The sequence below is a fragment of the Salvelinus namaycush genome, chromosome 18 (genome assembly GCF_016432855.1).
Source record: "Salvelinus namaycush isolate Seneca chromosome 18, SaNama_1.0, whole genome shotgun sequence".
In the NCBI taxonomy this organism is placed as follows: domain Eukaryota; kingdom Metazoa; phylum Chordata; class Actinopteri; order Salmoniformes; family Salmonidae; genus Salvelinus; species Salvelinus namaycush.
The window spans coordinates 31,237,963-31,260,224 of NC_052324.1; the positions used below are offsets into that span (position 1 = coordinate 31,237,963).

General features: G+C 43.2%; 1 protein-coding gene across 1 annotated transcript; it reads left to right on the plus strand.

Moving 5' to 3' along the window:
• The first annotated feature begins 373 nt into the window (after window positions 1-373).
• LOC120062784 (ATP-binding cassette sub-family B member 9-like) lies at window positions 374-21,920 on the plus strand. The gene is given in 11 exon segments (XM_039012854.1): window positions 374-1,073; window positions 5,440-5,554; window positions 5,744-5,874; window positions 7,007-7,212; window positions 7,391-7,588; window positions 7,864-7,992; window positions 8,360-8,548; window positions 19,146-19,319; window positions 19,570-19,729; window positions 19,953-20,089; window positions 20,607-21,920. Coding segments are annotated over 11 exon segments (2,460 nt in total). The 3' UTR covers window positions 20,928-21,920.
• The last annotated feature ends 342 nt before the right edge of the window (window positions 21,921-22,262 follow it).

Below are 22,262 nucleotides of genomic sequence, written 5' to 3' on the forward strand. Positions count from 1 at the left end.
ACACTAAACAATAAGGCATGAAACAAGAACGAGAGACGGGTCTGTCGCCTAAAATATAATAAATTGCTGTAGCAAGGAAAGCTGTTAAGTAATCGAATATCAGAGAGAAGACGAGCAACGGTAGGGAAATGTGATAAATTAACGCAAGCCCTTGAAACCTGATGTCACGGGCGCATTAGTGATCACGGTCGGCATACAATTTGAGTTGAATTCAAAACTAGTCTGACAAAAAACTTTCTAATTGTAATACCCTATTCATTTCTTCTAATAGCAGCTCTATTAAAACAAATATAAAAAGCCATAGTTTGAGTTTCACTGAAACTTGTTTCTCCCAAGACTTTTTGACATTACACCACTGATAGACTGAAACAGAATGGGGGTCATAGTAGTGGTGAGCTGCATCTTGGTATTCATCCTGATGGATGTTATTGTCACCACTGTCATCTACTTACACGGATCCCAGACTGCAATATTCACAGAGGATGGGCAGAACTTTGACATTCTCCACTCCGTCCTGGACCTCTGGGGTACTGTGCTGGTCAGAGTCTGCCTTCTGCTGGGGGCCTCCATAGGCGTGTTATGGAACAGAGTGGACGGTCCACACAGGGTCTCTGCCCTGGGGACCCTGACTCTCCTCATCTGCCTGACCATCAGTACCTATGCCTCAGCCAAGCTGCTGATCCTGTCGGAGCAGGGCGATCTGGCTCACCAACCCTGGTTTCTTAGCCTGTTCTCCTGGACCTGTGTGTCAGCGCTGGGGACCGTGCTCCTCTGGAGGCTCCTGGGAAGGACTCCCAACACTGTTACTGAAGGAGAGGGAGGTGGTGGTGGAGGAGGACATGGGGGCTCTGAAGAGATTGAGAGGCTGGTGGAGACAGCTGGAGAGAATGGCACTGAAGAGGTGGAGGAGCACGGACAGGAGCATGGGGGGAAGAAGAGGAGGAGGGCTAGCAGGAAAGGAACACAGGACCAGACGGACTCAGGGGCCACAATGGGGCGTCTGCTGTCCTACTGCAGTAAAGACGCTGGGCTGCTCTCTGTTGCCATCCTCTTCCTCCTCATCTCTGCTGTGTGTGAGTAACTCTAACCTCTTATTTAAGGTCATGGCTAGAAGGGATGCCAGGGTCACCAACCAGGGTTGGTGAGCCAGATCGCCCTGCTCCGACAGCTAATGTCTTGGTGATGTCAAAAGCAGTGGCATGTATTCATGGATGCCAAGGGAAGCCAGGCTTCCCCCCAAAAATGACAAAGAAAATAACAAAAAAACATAAAAAATAATTTATCTTATTTGTATAATTGACAGAAAAAAACTTGAATTGTTGCATCTCCATTGTGTCGTTTTCCTCCGGTGACTAACTAGCTAGCTAAAATTGTCCCTTTCCTAAATTAGCCATCGATGGAGATAGGGATTTGGAGTTGATTATAACGGCCATCGATTATAACGCCAAATCTGATCCAACCAAAAATTCATACATTGATGTACCCCTGGTCTGAGAGGATAGGAGTTAGATGTATTATGCTTAACAAGCTGGCCTGGCATATCGTTGCCCATGAAAGGAAGTTAGGGTAGGAAGCATGTACAGTGCCTTCGGAAAGTATTCACACCCCTCGACTTTTTCCACATTGTGTTACATTACAGCCTTATTCTAAAATCTTTTTTTTTTTAATCCTCAGCAATCTACACACAATACTCCATAATGACGTAGCAAGAAAATGTTGGGGGAAATTTTAGCAAATGTATTAAAAATAAAAAACAGAAATACCATATTTACATAAGTATTCAGACCCTTAGCTATGAGACTCGAAATTGAGCTCAGATGCATCCTGTTTCCATTGATCATCCTTGAGATGTTTCTACAACTTAATTGGAGTCCACCTGTGGTAAATTAAATTGATTGGACATGATTTGGAAAGGCACACACCTGTCTATTTATGGTCCCACAGTTGAAAGTGCATGTCAGAGCAAAATCCAAGCCATGAGGTTGAATGAATTGTCCATAGAGCTCTGAGACAGAATTGTGTTGAGGAATAGATCTGGAGAAGGGTATGAAAAAAGGTCCCCAAGAACACAGTGGCCTCCATCATTCTTAAATGGAAGAAGTTTGGAACCACCAACACTCTTCCTAGAGCTGACTGACCGGCCAAACTGAGCAATTGGGGGAGAAAGGCCTTGGTCAGGGAGGTGACCAAGAACCCGATGGTCACTCTGACACAGCTCTAGAGTTCCTCTGAGGAGATGGGAGAAACTTCCAGAAGAACACCCATCTCTGCAGCACTCCACCAATCAGGCCTTTATGGTAGATTGGCCAGATGGAAGCCCCTCAGTAAAAGGCACATAACAGCCCACTTGGAGTTTGCCAAAAGGTACCTTAAGACTCTCAGACCATGAGAAACATGATTATCTTTGACCTGAATACCAAGCGTCATGTCTGGAGGAAACCTGGCACCATCCCTACGATGAAGCATGGTGGTGGCAGCATCAAGCTGTGGGGATGTTTTTCAGTGGCAGGGGCTGGGAGACTAGTGAGGATCGAGGCAAAGGTGAATGGGGCAAAGTACAGAGATCCTTGATGAAAATCTGCTCCAGAGCGCTCAGGACCTCAGACTGGGGCGAAGGTTCACCTTCCAACAGGACAACGACCTTAAGCACACAGCCAAGACAACGCAGGAGTGGCTTCGGGACAAGTCGCTGAATGTCCTTGAGTGGCCCAGCAAGAGCCCGGGCTTGAACCCGATTGAACATCTCTGGAGAGACCTGAAAATAGCTGTGCAGCAACACTCTCCATCCAACCTGACAGAGCTTGAGAGGATCTGCAGACAAGAATGGGAGAAACTCCCCAAATACAGGTGTGCCAAGCTTGTAGCGTCATACCCAAGAAAACTCGAGGCTGTAATCACTGCCAAAGGTGCTTCAACAAAGTACTAAGTAAAGGGTCTGAATACTTATGTAAATGTAATGTTTCAGTTTTTTATTTGTGAAAATTTATAAAAACCTATTATCGCTTTGTCATTATGGGGTATTGTGTGTAGATTGATGAGGGGGAAAAAACAGTTTAATCCATTTTAGAATAAGGCTGTAACATAACAAAATGTGGAAAAAGTCAAGGGGTCAGAATACTTTCCGAAGGCACTGTATTTTAGCCAGGTAGCCTAGGATAACAAAAACTAAATGCGTGGAGTGTATGATAGAGTCATAGATCGTTTAGGCAACATGAAAGAAGAGGATGGCATTGGCATTTCGCTACAAGTAGGGTGAGTCAACATATTTTTTCTACTTGCATGCATGCATGCACGCACGCACACACACCATGCACATGTAACAGTATAACTTTAAACCGTCCCCTCGCCCCGACACGGGCGCGAACCAGGGACCCTCTGCACACATCAACAACTGACACCCACGAAGCGTCGTTACCCATCGCTCCACAAAAGCCGCGGCCCTTGCAGAGCAAGGGGCAACACTACATCTAGGTTTCAGAGCAAGTGACGTAACTGATTGAAACGCTACTAGCGCGTACCCGCTAACTAGCTAGCCATTTCACATCCGTTACACTCACCCCCCTTTCAACCTCCTCCTTTTCCACAGCAACCAGTGATCCGGGTCAACAGCATCAATGTAACAGTATAACTTTAAACCGTCCCCTCGCCCCGACCTGGGCGCGAACCAGGGACCCTCTGCACACATCAACAACTGACACCCACGAAGCATCGTTACCCATCGCTCCACAAAGGCCACGGCCCTTGCAGAGCAAGGTGCAACACTACTTCTAGGTTTCAGAGCAAGTGACGTAACTGATTGAAACGCTACTAGCGCGTACCCGCTAACTAGCTAGCCATTTCACATCCGTTACACACACACACACACACACACACACTCAGTAATCAGTACCATGGACAGCTACATCATATTTAGCTTATGTTGTTTGGACTAAATCGTTTTTGGTGTCTTTTAGTTGTCACTGTATTAGGTGATTAGATGATGTTGAAGTTGAAATGGTGCTGGAAAAGTGGAGGCAGCTCCTGATTTCTTTGAGACTTGCGGTATCTCTCCATGGTTCTAAATCAATAGTTGTTTAGTGGTCCGAAAATAACTTGCTTAAGTATGCTGTAGGTCATGTAACTGTTTGTTACATGCAATAGGTTTTGTGGAATTCACAGAACAGATGTTGCTCTCCGGTTTTGTTGTGGTTGAATTCATTTATCCACTGTCTTCTTATTGTCTCGTCTTTAGGCCTCTATATCACGTTGTCAAGGCATATGAACTAAAAGGTTATAGAGCAAACAACGCATTTATCACAACACATGTTGTAATATGTAATTTTTTAATGGATTGGCTTCCCCAGTGATTTTACCCAAGCACCGCTACTGGTCAAAAGTTGCATGTTTGAGTTGCATCGGGGATAATTTTTTCATTTTAGCTAACCCTAACCCTTTTCCTATCTTTAACCTAATTCTCCTAACCTGCCACGCTAATTCAGTTAACCTGCTGTGTAAGTTCTCCTAACCTGCTACGAAAAGTCACTTCTGACAGCTGCAATCATCCCGTCTAGTCAAAACCCTTATTTAAACACAATCCTCAGATGACTAGGGCTTGACCCAATGTCTCACGTTACGCTCGTCCCTCAAACTAGACGGCCTTCGCGCTATCTGACGTGAGACAATGGGGCCTGACCAGGAACAACTCATGGCTCCTATAGCTTATTACTAGGGCCACAGAGTTCTTCTTGGTCAGTAACATGTCAAAAGGGGACCATCGCGCTCTCCCAGAAGCTTGGCCTGTGCGTAAAACCCGCAAATTCATACATTACAAAGATGTAATGGGTCCACACTCAAAAAGATGTCACATAAAGCTTACTTAATTTAAAAAATATTTTTATTATTTTCACTGCATCAGGAATAGCATACACGTGCAGTGAAAACCATAACAAATGAAGTAAGCTTTATGTGAATTTTTTTTGAGTGCGGACCCATCACACCTCTTGTTGGTTAGTAACATGGTCAGGAAAAACTCTGGGCCCTATAGATGACAAATCAAGTTGCTTAATGATCACCATTGTGAGGCATACACTTTACACAGTGCTGTGTGAGATAGTATTCTATCTACAGTTGGTCAAAGGTGAACATGGGTAATAAAGCAGCAATACTATCTTTGAAGTTCTGTTTTGATCCCATGCGTTTGTGTTTTACGACGGTGTTACTCATACCAGCATTGTATTGCATTTACATTTGCAATATGTTTCTCTACTACTTATTAGCCAAACTTACTGTCCAATTACAGTAGATGACTCGTGCAACATGAGTAAATAACCTAAGCATGTTGTATAACTATTGCGCTATTCTTACTAATTTCCCTTCCCTTATCATATTTCTATTTTACACTGTTGTGCTTATTGTTAGCATTTCATAACAGTTAATGATACAATGATATCCCATTCATAGGTGAGGCCTTCATCCCCTACTAAATTGGGCAGGCTATAGATGGCGTTGTTATTCACAAAAGTATGAAGTACTTTACCAAGCCCCTAATCACCCTTACGGTGTTGGCCTTAGCCAGGTAAGACACTATGAATGGTTGAAGTTGTGTGTGTGTTGTGTTAACTTTTTAGACTATGTTGTGTGCTATATCCTCTCTGATGGACTGTACCTGTGCTTGATTCTACATTTGAATAGATTATGACGTACATTCTTGTGTGTTTGTTGCGTTTATCCTTGGCAGTGTTTAATTTCTTGCATCTCTTCTCAGCTCTATTGCTGTTGGAGTACGAGGTGGTCTCTTTAGTCTAACATTTGCCAGACTGAATGTTCGCCTGCGGAACCTTCTCTTCAGATCTCTGATGCGTCAGGAGATAGGCTTCTTTGATGCTAACCACACAGGTGACATCTCAGTTGTGTACCAAATTGCATCCTATTCCTTTATAGTGCACTATGGGCCCTGGTCAAAAGTAGTAGACTAAATAGGGAATAGGGTATTATTTAGGAGGTATTGTAGACCTCAACACTTATTTCCATTCATTCCCTTTTCCTTTGTTCCTCTGATCAGAAGATACATAAAACACTTGCTAACGCTTTACGTTAAGTCTGCAGGTATAATCTTTTCTTAGATCCCCATCAGCTGACACCATGAGAAGAGCTAGTCTAGCTGTTATAGCAATTTGTAATGCTTTCTAACTTGTTGTTCATGCTTTCTAACTTGTTGTTCATTCTTTCTAACTTGTTGTTCATGCTTTCTAACTTGTTGTTCATTCTTTCTAACTTGTTGTTCATTCTTTCTAACTTGTTGTTCATGCTTTCTAACTTGTTGTTCACACTTTCTAACTTGTTGTTCATTCTTTCTAACTTGTTGTTCATGCTTTATAACTTGTTATTAATGGGTTATAACTAGTTATTAATGCTTTATAACTTGTTATAAGGATGTATAATACGTCTAAAGTGATAATGTCTTATAACAAGGCTTATTATACTATGTTACGTCTCTCTACGTCTCTCTATTAAGTAAAGCGTTAAAGTTGTGGAGGAAAAAACCCACTCTGAAGGGAATCCGATCTCAAAATACAGTAAAGCTTTATTTGAGCATGCATGAGAAAACAAATTCAACTCGCTCTTTGTTCTCACAGACATTTTATACAGACCCAGGATGGGTGTGGTGTTTCACATGCCATTTGTATGAGTCTGGTAATTCTGCTTATCAGTAGATAGCAGCCCCACAGACAGACGACAAATCATACCAAGGACACTGATTAAGAGCAGTCTTACAGAAACTAAGAGGAATCAGATGACCTGTCCCTTCTTCAGGGCATATAAGATAACAAATGAAATGTTCCTCTTCCACAAAGTGTAAAAGCTTTTCTCCTGGGCCCAGAGTTTGGTCCTTGTGACGGTGATCCCGGTTCGATCCCTGCATGAGCCCTTTTGCATTGTTTCCCTGCTTCTGTTCCTATCCTGTCATAAAGTAATGAGAATACGAAAGTTTAGAAAAAGTACAAGAAAAAAACTGTTTGTCCTCCAGGTGACATCACCTCTCGCCTGTCCTCTGACACTACACAAGTGAGTGACTTGATCTCTCTGAACATCAACATGTTCCTAAAGAGTTTGGTGAAGGGCATAGGGTTCTTCATCTTCATGTTCGGGATGTCCTGGAAGCTGACTCTGGTCACCATCATGGGATTCCCCTTCATCGCAGTCATCTCCAAAGTCTATGGGGAGTACTACAAGGTACACACACACACGCACAAGCAAGCACACACTCAAACGCACAAACACACACACACTTCACTTGTCTTTCCAAACCAATGTCCCCAGCCCATTTATTAAGTTGAAATACTTGTGTGTATTAACAGATTCATTCACACCGTATTTAGTTCGTACATTTTCTTATTAACCATCCTCTCAGAGACTGACCAAAGAGGTCCAGACTGCCCTGGCTCTGGCTAACCAGGTGGCCGAGGAGACAATTTCAGCCATGAAGACGGTACGCAGCTTTGCCAATGAGGAACAGGAGGCTGATTCCTACTACGGCAGGCTACAGGTCATGTTTCAGCTGAACAAGAAGCAAGCGTTGGCCTATGCCCTCTACATGTGGTCCAGTTGTGTAGGTATTACCCAGATGTGAGACCGTCACTGTAAATAAGAATCAAGAATTTTGTTCTTAACTGACTCGACAGGTTAAATAAGTGAAATAAATAAAGATAGACGGGGACTGAACGTTGCTCTGACATACAACAGATGGAGATTTAATGAGCTGCCTCATGTTTTATATCTGTTTTGTGTTTTTTTTATTGTATGCACTGTGTCGGTGCTATACCCTTGTCGTTGGGTACATTCACAAATTCACAAGAGTTTCAAATGTGTTTGTCATTGCTTCAGATCTCAGAGCTTGTTCTTGAAGTGGCTATCCTCTTCTACGGCGGTCACCTGGTCGTTACTGAGCAGATGAGTGGAGGGGGCCTGATATCATTCATCTTATATGAGCTGGAGCTAGGAGAGTGCCTGGAGGCAAGTCTGACTCATTCAAATCAAAGTTTATTTGTCACATGACAGAATACAACAGGTGTAAACCATACAGTGAACTGCTTACTTACAAGCTCCTTCTCAACCATGCAGAGCTCAAAATCAGAGGTCCGAAATAGAAAATAGGATCTTAAAAAAAGCAGGGAAACAACACTAGGTCTGATAAAAATAAAAGCACATATAGTGTACATCTGTAACTGTACACATGACAATCACAACCTATCCCTTTAGAAACCTTACATTACCATAGGCAAGATGATGAAGACTTTCACTATGAAAATCCAGAGGAACTGAAAAAGACCATAATAATTGTATTATCATTATCCCCTGTCTTGATTGAATTGTGTTACAGAGCATAGCATCGGTCTACACGGGTCTCATGCAGGGAGTGGGAGCAGCTGAGAAGGTATTTGAGTACATAGACAGGGAGTCCAAACACCCACATGATGGGAAAGAGGTCCCTGATACCTGCAAAGGACTGGTCGAGTTTAAAGATGTCACGTTTTCCTACCCAACACGGCCCGAAACAGAAATTCTAAAGGTATGTGTCAGCTGACCATTAAAATTGGGCTCAAAGCTAGACTGCTGAGTGGAGCTATATACAGAAAAACTTGTCAGGCAATTCTGTATCATTTCATGCCAGTAGAAAGTTTATACACCATTACCATAGAGTAAAGTTACCCGCTACACGTCTCTTGTCTATCGTCATAAAATAAAGCTATTAATCAATGTCAGTACATTTCGTCATGTCTAAACGTATATTTGTGATATACTGTATGTATGCCATGATGGCTGGGTGTGAATGAAGGGATGGTTTGTGTCAGAGCCATCTATTTAGAACACAGGTGTCAAACTCATTCCAGGGAGGGCCGAGTGTCTGCGGGTTTTCACTCCTCCCTTGTACTTGATTGATGAATTAAGGTCACTAATTAGTAAGGAATTCCCCCCACTTGGTTGTCTAGGTCTTAATTGAAAGGAAAAAACAAAAACCAGCAGACACTAGGCACTCCATGGAATGAGTTTGATACCCCTGATTTAGTAATTTGGCAATATGATTTGGCAATATGACTGTAATGAATACTGTAATGAATATAAACTATGTAGAACTGATAGCTCTGTCTGGTGCCACAGGCTTCCATCGAAATATAAATCAAATCCAAATGTATTGGTCACGTATACAGTTTTGTAGATGTTATCACAGGTGCAGCGAAATGCTTATGTTTCTAGCTCCAACAATGCAGCAATATCTAGCAGTACAATAACAATACACAGATAATCTAAAAGTAAAAAGAAAAATGAAGACATGTCAGAACGAGAAATGTCAGAACGAGCAATGTCACAGTCTGGAATATAAATAAATATATATGTATGTGAATGGTGTGCATAGAGAGCACATACAGTGCCTTCAGAAAGTATTCATACCCCTTGACTTATTCCACTTTTTGTTGCGTTACAGCCTGAATTCAAAAGTGATTCAATAATTGTTTTCTCATCCATCTACACATAATACCCCATAATGACAGAGTGAAAACATGTTTTAAGAAATTTTGCAAATGTATTAAATTAAATACAGAAATATATAATTTTCACAAGTATTCACTCCTCTGAGTCAATACATCTTAGAGTTGCCTTTGGCAACGAATACAGCTGTGAGTCTTCATGGGAAAGTCTCTAAGAGTTTGCACAACTTATTCTTTTAAAGATTCTTCAAGCTCTGATAAATTGGTTGTTGATCATTGCTAGACAACCATTTTCAAGTCTTTCCATAGATATTCAAGCAGATCCAGGTGTGCAAAGCTCTTAGAGACTTACTCAGAAAGACTCACAGCTGTAATTGCTGCCAAAGGTGGTTATTAACTCAGGGGTGTGAATACTTATGTAAATGAAATATTTCTTTATTTCATTTTCAATAACTTTGCTGTAACGGCTTTCCTCCTCCTCTTCATCCGAAGAGGAGGAGCAGGGATTGAACCAAAATGCTGTCACGTTCCTGACCTGTTTTCTGTTGTTTTGTATGTGTTTAGTTGGTCAGGACGTGAGCTGGGTGGGAATTCTATGTTGTGTGTCTAGTTTTGTCTGTTTCTATGTCCAGCCTAATATGGTTCTCAATCAGAGGCAGATGGTAATCGTTGTCCCTGATTGAGAATCATATATAGGAGGCTTGTTTTGTGTTGGGATTTTGTGGGTGTTTGTTTCCTGTCTCTGTGATTGTCTGCACCAGATAGGTCTGTGTCGGTTTTTGCACATTTGTTATTTTGTATTGTTGTTTGTAGTGTTTCACTTGTTCTTTATTAAACATGTTTAACACTAGCCGCGCTGCACTTTGGTCCTCTCCTTCACCCCTGGAAGAAAACCGTTACAGAAACACCCACCAAACCCGGTCCAAGCAGCGTGGCAACGGGCAGCAGCAGCGGTACCAGGAGGAATGGTCATGGGAGCAAATTATGAACGGAGAAGGACCCTGGGCTAAGGTTGGAAAGGATCACCTCCCATGGGAACAGCTGGAGGCAACCGGAGAGAGGAACTGGTGTTATGAAGGTACACGGCTAGCATGCAAACCCGAGAAGAAATCCCAAACATTTCTTGGGGGGGGGCTAAAGGGTAGTGTGGCAAAGGCAGGTAGGAAACCTGCGCCCACTTCCCATGCTTACCGTGGAGAGCGGGAGTACGGGCAGACACCGTGTTATGCGGAAGAGCGCACGGTGTCTCCTGTACGTGTGCATAGCCCGGTGCGGGTTATTCCACCTCCCCGCACTGGGCGGGCTAGATTGAGCATTGAGCCAAGTGCCATGAAGCCGGCTCAACATATCTGGCCTCCAGTACGTCTCCTCGGGCCGGTGTACATGGCACCAGCCTTACGAATGGTGTCCCCGGTTCGCCTACACAGCCCAGTGCGGGTTATTCCACCTCCCCGCACTGGACGGGCTACGGGGAGCATTCAACCAGGTAAGGTTGGGCAGGCTCAGTGCTCAAGGGAGCCAGTACGCCTGCACGGTCCGGTATATCCGGCGTCACCTTCCTGCCCCAGCCCAGTACCTCCAGTTCCAGCACCACGCACTCTCCCTATGGTGCGTGTCTCCAGCCCAGTACCTCCAGTTCCGGCACCACGCACCAGGCCTACTGTGCGCCTCAGCAGGTCAGAGTCGGCCGTCTGCTCAACGCCGCCTGCACTGCCTGCCTGCCCAACACCGTCTGCACTGCCTGCCTGCTCAACGCTGCCTGCACTGCTCGTCTGCCCATCGCCGTCTGAGCTGCCTGCCTGCCCAGCACCGTCTGAGCCATCCGTCTGCCCAGCGCCGTCTGAGCCATCTGTCTGCCCAGCGCCGTCTGAGCCATCCGTCTGCCCAGCGCCGTCTGAGCCATCCGTCTGCCCAGCGCCATCTGAGCCATCCGTCTGCCCAGCGCCATCTGAGCCATCCGTCTGCCCAGCGCCATCTGAGTCATCCGTCTGCCACGAGCCATTAGAGCCGCCCGTCTGTCCCGAGCCATTAGAGCCGTCCGTCAGTCAGGAGCCGCTAGAGCCGTCCGTCAGTCAGGAGCCGCCAGAGACGCCAGCCAGTCAGGAGCTGCCAGAGACGCCAGCCAGTCAGGAGCTGCCAGAGACGCCAGCCAGTCAGGAGCTGCCAGAGACGCCAGCCAGTCAGGAGCTGCCAGAGCTGCCCTACAGTCATGAGCTGCCCTACAGTCATGAGCTGCCCTACAGTCATGAGCTGCCCTACAGTCATGAGCTGCCCTATAGTCATGAGCTGCCCTATAGTCATGAGCTGCCCTATAGTCATGAGCTGCCCTCCAGTCATGAGCTGCCCTACAGTCATGAGCTGCCCTCCAGTCATGAGCTGCCCTCCAGTCCGGAGCTGCCACTCAGTCCGGAGCTGCCACTCAGTCCGGAGCTGCCACTCAGTCCGGAGCTGCCATTAGTCCGGAGTTGCCCCTCTGTCCTGAGCTACCTCTCTGTCCTGAGCTACCTCTCTGTCCTGAGCTACCTCTCTGTCCTGAGCTACCTCTCTGTCCTGAGCTACCTCCTAAATCATGTGGGGGCCTTGGGGAGGATTCTTAGGCCAAGGTCGTGGGCGAGGGTCGCCACTCAAAGGACACTGAGGGGGACAAAGACAGTGGTGGAGTGGTGTTCTCGTCCTGCGCCGGAGCTGCCACCGCGGACAGATGCCCACCCAGACCCTCCCCTTGAGTTTTAGGGGTGCGCCCGGAGTTCGCACCTTGAGGGGGGGTTCTGTCACGTTCCTGACCTGTTTTCTGTTGTTTTGTATGTGTTTAGTTGGTCAGGACGTGAGCTGGGTGGGAATTCTATGTTGTGTGTCTAGTTTGTCTGTTTCTATGTCCAGCCTAATATGGTTCTCAATCAGAGGCAGATGGTAATCGTTGTCCCTGATTGAGAATCATATATAGGAGGCTTGTTTTGTGTTGGGATTTTGTGGGTGTTTGTTTCCTGTCTCTGTGATTGTCTGCACCAGATAGGTCTGTGTCGGTTTTTGCACATTTGTTATTTTGTATTGTTGTTTGTAGTGTTTCACTTGTTCTTTATTAAACATGTTTAACACTAGCCGCGCTGCACTTTGGTCCTCTCCTTCACCCCTGGAAGAAAACCGTTACAAATGCAGCGGGTTGTGAATACATAATGATTTATTAAAGCAAACGACGAAACACGAAAACAAACACTTGGAAGGATTACAAAATAACAAAACAACGTAGACTGACCTGAACGTAAGAACTTACATGTAACACGAAGAACGCACGAACCGGGAAAACAGACTACACAAAAACCGAACGAACAAACATACCGAAACAGTCCCGTGTGGCGCAACATACACAGACACGGAAGACAACCACCCACCGACAAACAGTGTGAAAACACCTACCTTAATATGACTCTCAATCAGAGGAAATGAAAACCACCTGCCTCTAATTGAGAGCCATATCAGGTCACCCTTTAAACCAACATAGAAACAGAAAACCTAGACTGCCCACCCAAACTCACGTCCTGACCAACTAACACATACAAAACTAACAGAAAACAGGTCAGGAACGTGACATTTGCGCACATACAATGCCTATAGAAAGTCTACACCCCCTTGAACTTTATTCACATTTTGTTGTGTTACAAAGTGTGATTTAAATAGATTGAATTAAAACATTTTGTCATAGATCTACACAAAATTAACCATAATGTCAAAGTGAAAAGAAAATCCTACACATTTTTACAAATGAATAACAATTAAATAACAAAAAAATTGTTGTTGAGTAAGTATTCACCCCTTTAGTATTTATTAGGATCTCTTCCTGGGGTCCAAACAGGAAACAACACAAATCAAATCAAATCCAAATCAAATGTTATTTGTCACATACACATAGTTTAGCAGATGTTATTGCGGGTGTAGCGAAATGCTTGTTTCTAGCTCCAACAGTGCAGTAATATTTAACAAGTAATATCTAACAATACACACAGTCTAAAGTAAAAGAATGGAATTAAGAATATATAAATATTTGGACGAGCAATGTCAGAGCGGCATAGACTAATATGCAGTAAAATAGGACAGAATACAGTATATACATATGAGATGAGTAGTGCAAAATATGTAAACATTATTAAAGTGACTAGTGTTCTAATTATTAAAGTGGCCAGTGATTTCAAGTCTATGTATAGGGCAGCAGCATCTAATGTGCCAGTGATGGCAACATCACAACCAATTAAAAATATAATATACATAAATCGACATACATAGCACAACATTTACATTACAATTTAGCCATTCAGCAGACGCTAGCATCCACAGCGACCCACAGCTAGTACATTCATCTTAAGATAGCCAGGCGAGCATAGGCGAGACAACCATATCGCTGTCGTATCCCAACCACTTATCACATAACGTTATAATACAAAACAAAATGCATGAAAATGTCTGTTGCTTCACAGTCCCCGTCGTGCTGTAAGGTGTTCTTTTATCTGTTTTTTTTTGGATTTGGTGTTATTGCTAGCTTGAGTTCCCTGGGATTCAGTGGTGTCGTGCTATTTTTTTTTTAGGCGAGGGAGGCAAAAAAAAATGTAAATTACGTCATCGTTTCCTCTATCAACGTTTGTACGGACAGATGTATCCTTATAGCCTGTCATTATAGAATATGCATAATATGCATCCTCCAATTGCAACTTCTGTCTATGCCCACATATATTGTCCCAAGAACATGTTCTATTTTTAAAACCCTCAAACACCAAGTTAGGCATACATCATTTCAAAATAGGCCGTTATCACTGTCAACACTGTCATGTTTTACCCGTGAAACTGCATCTGCATGCCAATCATTTCAATGATCTCAATAAGTTTCATGGTAATAGCCAATGCATTTTGATCTTCTTGAGTTACTGTTTCGTGAGCGAATTAGAGCAGATGGTGGTAACAAACTTATTACACTTTCTTATATTTTGTTTAAATCAAAGCATGTATAATGCATATAAACTCTGTTGAGTTTTTGCGCATGATAAAACATGTTGACTATTCAGCTTCAGCTAACCATTCTAAAATCTCATTAGAAATGAGGTGCTGTTTGTGTAACAGTAACGTTATAGGCCTACTATGCTATTCTATTACAGTATATTCGGTTCTGTTATGTAAAATACTAATGATCTTGCGAGACATTGTTTCAACTTTAATCTAACTTTACTAAACAAGCACCCTTGTTGGAAGTGATAATCTTCTATTTGTAATAATAATCAGAATAATAAGTGATGAGTATAGGACTATTAGATATTGAAAGCACAGCGCCAGGATCGCGCAATGATGTTAAAGAACTTGAACCAACTTGTGGTGCCGAATGATAACTCTGCCATTCGGCCAGTTCAGGAAAAAACAATCATTTCAGTATAACCTCATAGGCTTACGGTTACGTGGTATAGTTATATGTATTTATTAGGCTATAACCTACACATATCTTAATTTCATTGCACTGTTTGCAGGAGAGCTTAAGTTGCGCGTAGGCATTTCTTTGTATTGTGTAGTTTACACTACGCTGTATTGATTGATTGATTGATTTGTTATTTTATATTTTTATTTAACCTTTATTTAACTAGTCAAGTAAGTTAAGAACGCATTCTTATTTACAATGACGGCCTATCCCGGGCAAACCTGGACAACGCTGGGCCAATTGTGCGCCGCATTATTTAATTTATTAGACAATAGTTAAAATACATAGATAAGGACCAGCCGGTGACTCCTCCATATACAATTTTCAAAAATCATCAAGGATAACACAATAAAGCTTAAAAGCGTATTTCCATTGTGGTCCCTTTGGAAGGGGGGATGCAGCAAGGTTAGGCGGCAATAGTAGTGGCAACAGACAATGACAGACAAAATTGTTGTTTGTTTCATCAAATGAGCTAATTATTACAGTTTCATTTCCTAATAAACAACTATGGACAGGTACGTCTCCCTTGTCTCACATACACTTAATATATAAAACAATCAATCCCTAATATATACAAGACAATCACAATATGATACACAACAGACACCAAAAGACAGACCATATGCTATCCCGGGCGTTTCCTTCTCAGCCACGTACTATCATTTTACGACTCACTTTTGGAACATGCTAATATTTAGCAATTTTTTCAGTGAGAACTTCAAACTACCCATTGAAGGTATACGTTTCAAATTCAATGGAAGACAATTTCAAAGAATGTCAACTGAATAGAAAAAATGTGTATTTCCCCATACCACTATTACATCTAAAAGGAACAACGTCAGTTTCACTCCTAGTGGAATAATGATGGTTATCCCGGACCAAGTTAATGTTGTTACATAGGTGCCTTTGGATCATACGGTAGACAATTGTGTACAAGACACAATGTAATCTGAGAGACTCTCTTCTCCACTTTGAGACATTTAAGGCTTTCAAAGCGGGAATGGTTAAGATGAGTACGTGCTAGAAGTTTAAGAATAATACTGACTAATTTGTTCTGCGATATCTGCAATTTATTTTTAATTATCATGGGGGCACTATTGCACCAGGAAATTCGTTTTAAAACAGCGAAAAAATCAAGCTTTTGGTGTGGTGTATTCATGCATCTCAATAAACTATAACCTAAATACATTTATTATTACCTCCAATTTGGCCCAATTCACATTTCCAATTTCCCACACTAACATACCAAGCTAGATCGGGCCACGAGTCTCAACCAATAGTCAATCAGCTACATATCCCAAGCACCGCTACAGCAACTTCTAGAGAAGGTCAGACTCCTTCGGCATTGCGGTGACTACTTTGGTTTGGGTGTGCTCGGCAGAACGGTGTTGCCGAAACCTAGTGGTCAAACATTGTTCTGGGTTCCACTGCGCAAGAGAGGGTCCGTCGAGTTTTATGAATAATCAAGGGGAACACACGGTGATTGTGATTGTTTTTTTCAACGTTCTGATTGGCCAAAGTGGTCAAGCCTCCATCGGACTTTCACAGTGCGCATACACAGCATACAGTTTTTCATCATTCTCGCCATCGCCAGAGAGAAGACAGGGAAGAAACCACCATTTACTTACCTCTAGGCTGCTATACATATTTATTTGGTTTGCCATTCTATCGTTTTTCATGGAATTTATGGTAAATAAATATAATATATTTAGAATTTAGGAGAATACATTTTCCAGAAATAGTGTTACCAACTCTTTTACCAATTCTCAAATTGAAAAAGATGATGGAGCACCGCTCCCCTGCGCTCCAGCAGCACTAACCCTGCTGGGGTGGCAGAGAGTTCCATTTAGTCATGGCTGTATTTAATACTGTGTGTTTCCCAGGCTTTTTTCTGGACCTGGGAACTGTCAAGAGACCTCTGGTTGTTTAGGCAAGCCTAAATAAGTTCAGAAGGAAAATGTGGCTTAACAAATCACATCATAATTTATATGGACTCACACTGTGTGAACTAATAGGGGTTGGCAGGATTTTTGAATGACAACCCTTTCCTCTGTCACCCATATTTACAACATGAATGTCAAGCACAGATTTAACTACAAAGACCAGGGAGCTTTTCGAAAGCCTCATAAAGACGGGCAATGATTGGTAGATGTGTAACAATAACAAATCAGACATTGAATATACACTACACTGCCAAAAATATGTGGACACCCCTTCAAATTAGTGGATTTGGCTATTTCAGCCACACTTGTTGCTGACAGATATATAAAATCAAGCACACCGCCATGCAATCTCCATAGACAAACATCAACAGTAGAATGGCTCAGTGTCTTTCAACTTGGCACCGTCATAGGATGCCACCTTTCCAAGTCATTTCGTCAAATTTCTGCCCAGCTAGAGCTACCCTGGTCAACTGTAAGTGCTGTTATTGTGAATTGGAAACATATAGGAGCAACAACGGCTCAGCCGCAATGTGGTAGGCCACACAAGCTCACCGAACGGGACCGCTGAGTACTGATGCCTGTAGCACGTAAAAATTGTCTGTCCTCGGTTGCAATGCTGTCTATTAAGTTTCAAACTGGCTCTGGAAGCAACGTCAGCACAATAACTGTTCGTCAGGAGCTTCATGAAATGGGTTTCCATGGCCGAGCAGCCGCACACAAGCCTAAGATCACCATGCGCAATGCCAAACGTCGGCTGGAGGGGTATAAAGCTCGCCGTCATTGGACTCTGGAGCATTGGAAACACGTTCTCTGGAGTGATGAATCACGCTTCACCATCTGGCAGTATCGACGGGCGAATCTGGGTTTGGCGGATGGTAGGACAACGCTACCTGCCCCAATGCATAGTCCCAACTGTAAGGTTTGGTGGAGGAGGAATAATGGTCTGGGGCTGTTTCCCTTCACTAGCCCCTTAGTTCCAGTGAAGGGAAATCTTAACGCTGCAGCATACAATGACATTGTAGACGATTCTGTGTTTCCAACTTAGTGGCAACAGTTTGGGGAAGGCCCTAACCTGTTTCAGCATGACAATGCCCCTGTGCACAAAGCGAGGTCAATACAGAAATGGTTTGTTGAGATCAGTGTGAAAGATCTTGACTGGCCTACCCCAATTCCTGACCCCATCGAACACCTTTGGGATGAATTAGAACGCCTAATCGCCCAACATCAGTGCCCGACCTCACTAATGCTTTTGTGGCTGAATGGAAGCAAGTCCCTGGAGCAATGTTCCAACATCTAGTGGAAAGCCTTCCCAAAAGAGTGGAGGCTGCTATAGCCGCAAAGGGGAACCATGATTTTGTAATGAGATGTTCGACGAGCTGCTGTCCACATACTTTTGGAATGTAGTGTATCTTTACATGTCAAGTTAATAATTATGCTGTGGATAATGTATTAAACCACCCACATATCAAAGATGCAGTCGTCCTTCTGAACTGAGCTGCAGGACAGGAAGGTAACTGCTTAGGGATGGCACCATGAGGCCATTGGTAATTTTAAAACAGCTACAGAGTGCAATGGCTGTGATGGGAGAAAACTGAGGATGGATCAACAACATTGTAGTGACTCCACAATAATGACCTAAATGACACAGTGAAAAGAAGAATACAAATATTCCAAAACATGCAACAAGGCACTAAAGTAATACTGCAAAAAACAAGGCAAAGGAATATACTTTTTGACTTAAAAGCAAAGCCTTAGGTTTGGGGCAAAGACAATACATCATTGAGTAGCTGCCTCTTTATTTTCAATCATGGTGGTGGCTGCATCATGGTATGGGTATGCTTAACATCAGCAAAGACTGGGGAGTTTTTCAGGATGAAAAGAAACGGGTTGGAGCTAAGCACATGGAAAACCTGCTTCAGTCTGCTTTACACCAGACACTGGAATTCACAATCTGCTTGATAATCTATGGCAGACTTGAAAATTGCTGTCTAGCCATGATACCCAACACCTTGACAGAACTTGAAGAATTTTGAAAAGAATAATGGGCAAATATTGCGCAATACAGGTCTGCAAAGCTCTTATGAGACTGCCAAATGGGTTTTTAACATGTATTGACTCTGAAATTTCTTCCACTTTTACATTACAGTGTTTTGTGTAAATCGTTGACAAAAAAAATACAATTAAATCTATTTTAATCCCACTTTGTAACGCAACAAAATGTGAAAAAAGTTCAAAGGGTTGTAGACTTTCTACACTGTATATGACTCTGGTTTGTGTCTCCAGAGTGTGTCCTTCACGTTGCGGCCTGGGGAGGTGACAGCCTTGGTGGGACCATCAGGCAGTGGGAAGAGCTCCTGTGTGGGGCTCCTAGAGAACTTCTACCTCCCACAACAAGGCCAGGTGCTGCTGGACGGCCGGCAGGTGCACACCTACCAGCATGACCTCCTCCACTCACAGGTCAGCACTCCACACTTGTCCTCTGGCATTTTAACTCCTTGTTTACAATGGCGTCTTTGAGAATCTGTTTTAAATCGCCATTACTACCTGAGAAGTTTGCCATGAAATCCCCATATTCTGTCTCGTGCTAGATATAGCTTATACTTTTTAAACACCAGAGGGAAGCAGTGTTCCTTTTTAGTTGAAGACTGGTAAAGAATCCTATCAGGATCCCTATCCCTATGCCTCTGTATCTGTGTTGTTTTTGCAGGTAGCACTTGTGGGCCAGGAGCCTGTCCTGTTTGCCCGTTCTGTAGAGCAGAACATAACTTATGGCCTGACTGATATCCCTATGGAGGCTGTGGTGCAGGCAGCCACCAAGGCAAATGCACACGACTTCATCACCGGTCTAACCAATGGCTATGATACAGGTGATATTAATGCTATTGCCTAAGCTGTTGGAGTGAAATATAAAAACTAACATCTTAGGAGGTAACTAAAATCTACTGAATCTTATGATGTTTACAGCAACATATGAAAATTGGTCGATCAGTATGTTGAGAAACACAGCATATCCTCACAATGTTCATATGATCTTGCATTTCTATTTTAAGATCTCTAACGCAGTGGAACTGTTCCTCATTCCTTTCTTAGGAGTGGGTGAGAAGGGGACCCAGTTGTCAGGGGGACAGAAGCAACGGGTGGCCATCGCAAGGGCACTCATCCGCAACCCACATGTTCTGATCCTGGACGAGGCCACCAGTGCACTGGACGCAGAGAGCGAACATGCTGTAGGTTAAGAGGCAGGCCAAATCAGTGTTCTGTGATCGTGTTCTGTAATTTGTGTTTAATTAGATCATGTTGTGAATTATAGATCAAGATACAGTATATCCTGAAAAATGAAAACCCCTCCCTGCCTTGGTGGCTCAAGTTTCATGACAATAACCTACTTCTTGTTTTAGTTCAATAACCTAGTTCTCTAAATGCAGTCTAATGTTATTATAAGGACTCTCAGCTGCTGGTGTCCTCTCCCTGCTCTCTGTCTTCATGCAAATCAAGTATTGAACTATACTAGATACTATTAACCCTGGAGAATCCGCTTTAGTATAAATAAACTGTCTGCAATGTAACTATGCTGCTTTCAAAAAGTAAGTATTATTGCAGAAGAATGTTTGCCAGCATTTAAACATATTCTCTTTATCTGTTGTCTCAAATTTGATGCCACTTTATCTAGTTTTCTGAATTCTATGTATTGTGTTATTTAGACTTAGTGTAGCTTAGGATCCTCTCCCTGTTCTCTCTCCTCAGGTCCAGCAGGCCCTGAACAACAAAATGCGTCAGCACACAGTGCTGGTGATCGCCCACCGCCTCAGCACAGTGGAAAAGGCAAACAACATCATAGTTATCAACCACGGCTGTGTGGTGGAGCAGGGGCCACACAACCAACTCATTGCCAAGGGGGGCCTGTACTGCAAGCTGGTGCAGAGGCAGGTCCTGGGCATCGAGATGGGGGCAGAGGTTCTCAACACCCCAGAGAAGCACTCCTGGAAGTCCGAGGGTGGTAGTCAGCAGAGTGGACCTGATAGCAGCAGTCCCAGTAAGTCTGAATGTGAAGCACCATGCTACTGAGAGAGCTTGGGCTCCATCGGTAGCTAACACTGACTGACTGGCAATCATGGACTAAGGAGTGCCCAATATCCAAGGAATTACATTACAGTACCCTAGATTCATTAAAGGCCAATAATCATTTTTAAAAATCTTGTGTTTTATATATATTTCCACACTATGCGGTTGGAATAGTACTGTGAAATTGTGAAAATTATGATAATGCCCTTTTAGTGTAAGAGCTGTTTGGAAAGACCTGTTTTGGTGGGATGGAGTTTTGGCCTGATTGGTGAAATCACCAGGCAGTAAATTAGTTACAGGTCTAACTCCACCCCTTTCTCAATTTTCTATCAAAACAGCTGCATTGGACCTTTTAAGGGATTTAACGGTGTACAAAACCTTGAATAATGCATAATTATTGATTAATCAAAAAGAGTAATGAGATTTGGTAGCCATTTGACCAGCTTTGATGGACTTGAATGAGCAACACTTTAATTAGTTTATCAATGTTATTTTTCATAGAGTCTATTATACAGTCTATGGTTATCGCAGTGGTCTTCGTGTTGAACATACATGTATTTTGAGGTGGAGACAGCTCAAGCCAAAGTTAACATTGTTGATTGTATGACGTACTGTGAGGATCTGTGTTTATTGCGCTATAACCCAATACTACATCACGTGATTGAATATTAGCAACTGTTGGCCTAGACGCCTGGGTGTCTGTGTGTGTGTGTGTGTGCTGGAAGTAACATTTTGCCCCAGATAGTGTGCTGAGAAGCTGTGGTTAACCTTGCGCGAGAACAGTATGCTTTCTATGGAGGTGCAAATAGCTCAAACAATGTTACAGAACTGTCTGACCTCAGTCTCTAGGGTGTGAGAGCGTAATCTACACAGCAACAGCGCCGGACACCAAGGAGCGCCAAGAGCGCCGGCGAAAGGCTGAGCAAGTTTAAACCACGCTCAGCCTCTACTGTGATAGGCCAACAGACGGGTTGGAACTACGTCTATCACAGTATAAGAACAGCTGTTTACTTACCTCCTGCCAGTTCCCTGTTCTACCCTGCGATGTGTTACAGTGAACCCGTATATACGAAAATTGCATTTACCATTTATCGCTTGAGTTTAATAAAAATACTTAAAGTATATTCGGTGACTCTGAATCACATTTTATCCTGATACCAGATTTGAATTGACGCAAATCCCTTATAGTACAAAACAGTAATAGTATTGTGATACTTTATTCTTATGGCAATACTAGGTGGAAATGGTAAAGGCATCTCCGCTTACATGTCAACAACTAAGCTTCTCTCTCTGTTAATGTGTAAATGTGTACTGTGTTCAGGACAGAGGTGCCTTCGC